The sequence below is a fragment of the Propithecus coquereli genome, unplaced genomic scaffold (assembly GCF_000956105.1).
Source record: "Propithecus coquereli isolate 6110/MARCELLA unplaced genomic scaffold, Pcoq_1.0 Scaffold33, whole genome shotgun sequence".
NCBI classification, from domain to species: Eukaryota; Metazoa; Chordata; class Mammalia; order Primates; family Indriidae; genus Propithecus; species Propithecus coquereli.
Window position 1 is genome coordinate 546,906 of NW_012148952.1, and position 4,368 is coordinate 551,273.

The 4,368-nt window shown below is 36.3% G+C and overlaps 1 protein-coding gene across 1 annotated transcript in view; it reads left to right on the top strand.

The window, feature by feature from the left end:
• The window catches only part of LRP1B (low density lipoprotein receptor-related protein 1B), a 542,706-nt gene that overhangs the window by 487,825 nt on the left and 50,513 nt on the right, over positions 1–4,368 (top strand). Inside the window, exon 42 of the mRNA XM_012650500.1 lies at positions 121–225. Within this exon, the coding sequence (XP_012505954.1) occupies positions 121–225 (105 nt within the window). The remainder of the gene's footprint in view (positions 1–120; positions 226–4,368) is intronic.

The following is a 4,368-nucleotide window of genomic DNA, read 5'->3' on the forward strand; positions in this document are numbered from 1 at the left end:
TTTCAGCCAGCCACTTCATTATTCCTACATGATGAGTATTCTCATCTGCAGAGAGTTTGCATGAGCTTTCAACAATAATGATGCCAGCAACAATGGAATTATTTTTCTTTGTTGTTGCAGCTGCACTAATGGAAAGATTGCCTCTAGCTGTCAGTTATGTGATGGCTACTGTTACAATGGTGGCACGTGCCAGCTGGACCCTGAGACAAATGTACCTGTGTGCCTGTGAGTATTTTATAACTTTGTGGGCATGTTATGATAGGACTTTGTGTGTACATGGAATCCCTGTTCTATTGATCGCCTTTCTTGGAGTAATATATTTTAAATGAGTGTGTCATTGACATCTCTGATCAAGTGTTGTCCCTCATTAGCTCACGTGCTACAAAATCTCCTTCATCAATTTCCTAATGATTTCATGAGTAAGAGCTCATTCAATTCTTAGCATCATACCATTTCAGACATTCATAGACTTTTGAACTTGGAATTGCCTGGGAAAATTGTTCTAATTTTATTGACCTTATTCAGATATGTGAAGCCCAGAGATAATCATCTTTTATGGACCCCTTGGTACTTATGGCCATCTTTTTAAAAGAGAACTTGTATTATCTTTCCAAATGTATAATGCTATTTGATGTTCGTATCAGGCTTAGACTGTTGTGTTATGTAAACCTGTTAAGATCCTGGCTCCTTTGGAACACATTAACTTCAGTCTGGGTTTCTAAACACTTAGGAAAAATACTGGATATTCTTAGTACTCCCAAGAAAATGTGAAATTTTGTATATTCTCCCTCTCAATTATCTGATTGTCCAGAGCGGACAACTTGAAATAAAGTCATTCAGCGTATGTGGTCACTCTTTTGAGTTTTGTTTCATCACTGTTTGACCAAAAGGATAATGTACACATATAATCCACATCTGTATCCCCTTTCCCACCCTGTCAGAGTAGCATGTGATGAGTGTGTTTGAGAGAGAAGTGAGCATACCTGGGAAGCTTTTCATTCAAATGTTGCTATCTCTGTATAAAATAAATTTGAAACATATTTGGCAAAAAAAAAAAAAAGTCAGACGCTTTATTTAGCTGTATTTTACTGAAATTCTGCAGATGCTCTGTGGGGTTTAAAAGTCAGCGCTGTGACCAGAAAGAGAACCCTTGTGATCACTACTGTCAGAATGAGGGGATTTGCACTTTAACTGCGTTTAATGAGCCGAGATGCAAGTAGGTTTAACCTTCCACTTACTGCTGCGCTTCATGTGACATCATTTCAGGCCACAGTTCATTGGTTTAAATCATGAACATCACATGCATTTCACAGTGTATACTTAATCTCAGGGCTCATCTGTGTCATACACACGTAACCTTTGCTTCGCTCACCGACAAGTGTGTGCACCACAGACTGCTAGAGTGTCTAGAAATATAACAGAGGCAATGAAAAAGCTCATAGAACTGTCTAATAAAAATACATTTACTGGAATAGTAGCTTTTGCTTAGAGAAGTACAGAAGCAGATGTTTTAAGACTATATTACTGCATGCTATATTTAGAATGGCGATTTTTATTTAGTAACTGACTTTCCATTTCAATCGCTGATGAAGTGCTACATTATTTTGTTTCCCAAAATTTTACTGAGAACTGCCTTTCTTTACAGATGAAATAAGTACATGCTAAAACATTTCCAAAACCTTTTTCCTTAATAGTTTAAGTCATTTATTCTTGATTCAATTTGTGGTGTTTTGAATTTCCATGCAAAGTAAATTCATATTTCCTCTGAGAAATTTCCAAGATCACCTTTGGGGTAACTATCAGCATTCATAACCATGGAAGTTATTTCTCCATTGTGCATTTGAGCTTTAGAGACGGAGCATATCTGGCATCCTCCTTAATACCTAATGTCATAATCAGCAGCCCTGATTGGAACCTAATAATAGCCATACTGGTGAGAGACTCAGAGTACTGACTAGTGGTTTTAAAGCACAATTGTATCGAAATTCAGATATTTTATTACCCAAACAGTACAATTTTGTTCGTAATGAGTTGCAGAGATTTGAGGCAGAAGCTAGAGCTGAATGAGCTTGGTTGTGAAAGTGGTGTTTGTTGGCATGTAGAAGAAAGCTGTGGAGATCAGCTGCAGACACCTCCCAGGAAAAGTTTTGGCAACGCTTCAGGTGAAAAGTCACAAGGGCGTGACCCCGGGCATTGTGACTGGAGGGAAGACTACAGGGAACAAAATGTTCACTGATGTTTCAGGATTAATACATTCAGGGTTATCTTGGCCAAAAATTGATCTAGATACTCACTTTAGTTCAGTTTTAGAACAACAGTAATGCCTGCTCTGGGGCCCAGTCTTCATTTGTCCTGCTCCTGTCTCACTCTCTGGGCAAAATACAGCATTGCAAGCCCACCTTGCTTTCTCCACACGAATAGGTCTCACAATGACTTCCTGTCCAGAGAATGCCCCTTTGTTACCCGAATAAAAATCTCTCATGGGCAGCCCACAGTTAGCAGTCTGCTTTTCACTCTTACCAAGTATGATCAGATTCATAAGATTTTAAAATGATAATTGGCCTGATAAACCCAGCCAGGAAATATACGTTAATTGGAGGGGTTTAGAGGAAACACCTTCTACTCCTGCGTACCTATGTCTCTATCTCTATCTGCATTTGGCTTTATGGATATCTTGTCTGTACTTGGTTTTATGTGCTCCAAAATCTATTCTGACAGTGAGGGTAATAAATACACAGTTAGCCCTCTGTATCTGTAGTTTCCGCATTCATGGATTCAACCAACCGTGGATCGAAAATATTCGAAAAAGAAAATTGTGTCTGTACTGAACATATGCATACTTTTTCTTACCACTATTCTCTAAGTAATATAGCATAACAACTATTTAGATAACATTTACGTTTTTTTAGGTATCATAAGTAATATAGAGATGATTTAAAGTATATGGGAAGATGTGTGTAGGTTATATGCAAATACTGTACCATCTTATATTAGGTACTCGAGCATCGAGGATTTTAGTATCCAAGGGAGGTTCTAGAACCAATCCTCTATGGGTATCTAGGGACAACAGTACCGCATTCCTCAAACACTTAAGCTGTATAAAAAGCATAGAAGAATTATGTTCTGTTATCATTCATTTATTAATTCATTTACCAAATATTTATTGATAATTGCTGATAAGTAATACCCTGTGTAAATTTGAGAGGAGAAATAATAACAGCTAAAACTAACTTAGCAAAGATCTGTGCCAAGCACTGTGTTAAACACTTTACGCATTTTACATGTAAAGTTAGACTATTGCATAATATTAATAATAATTTTTATTATTATCTAAGGTCACGCACTAGGAAGTGTTGGATGTCCGATACTCAGATCATGCCTTTTGGATCCTAAAGTCCATGCCCTGGTTATAACTCTTACGCTGTACTGCTCCCTTTATGCTGTAATAATCTCAATGTGGATTTTACATTTGAAAAACTCAAAATTCATTTTGGATAGAAGAATGGCTTTTATAAAATTTAAAATACTATCTGATAATTGTTATAATAGAAATATGACCAAAGAGCCGTGGGGAAAAGAATTGAATAGAGATCAATGAATGATTCCTAGTGGAGAGTGGAAGGCTTTATGAAGCCTATACATGTTCACAGTATTTTGGAAAAAATAATTTGTAATTTTACAGGGCAGAATGGTTGAAAATCTTTTTGGAAAAAGGGAATAGCACAGTCAAGGCAAATAGGTCTAAAAGTAAAAGGTGAAGGTTATTGAAAATAGAAAACAGGCTACGTGGCGCAACTGGAAAAGAGAAGACTAAAGAGATATCTTGGGGTTAGTTTACTAGGTACATTTTATGCCATGACACAAGAGTTAGTTTATGGAAAGAAGATTAGAGGATTAAGTTTGGAATTCAAGGAAATGCCAATGTTTTGATACCGTGTGAAAGAGGAATCAACATAATTAAATGAGAAGAAATATAAGTTGGGGAAGATTTATCAAAGAGTAGATTTCTTACAAGTCAAAGGAGTAAAATGTCAAAGAATATCAACGCCAGACAATTTTAAAAGGATAAGCATTATAAATGGTTTATTGGATTTTACAACTAAGTGGCTATTATGAAAGATGTTTTGAAAGCCCTATAGAGATAGAAACCAAACTATAGCTGTTTAATTAAAAAGTGAGAAAGTAGAGAAAAATGAAGATTCCTATCTGAATGTTTGGCTATGGATTAAATGAAGGATAACAATAAGTATGATCTAGAGGAAAACAGGTTTTATAACAAGGAAGACTAAAGTACTCAAGAGGGCTGTTTTTCACTATTTATTAAAGGCCCAGTGTTAGGGAATGTGACTGATAGAGAGATGGTTCAGA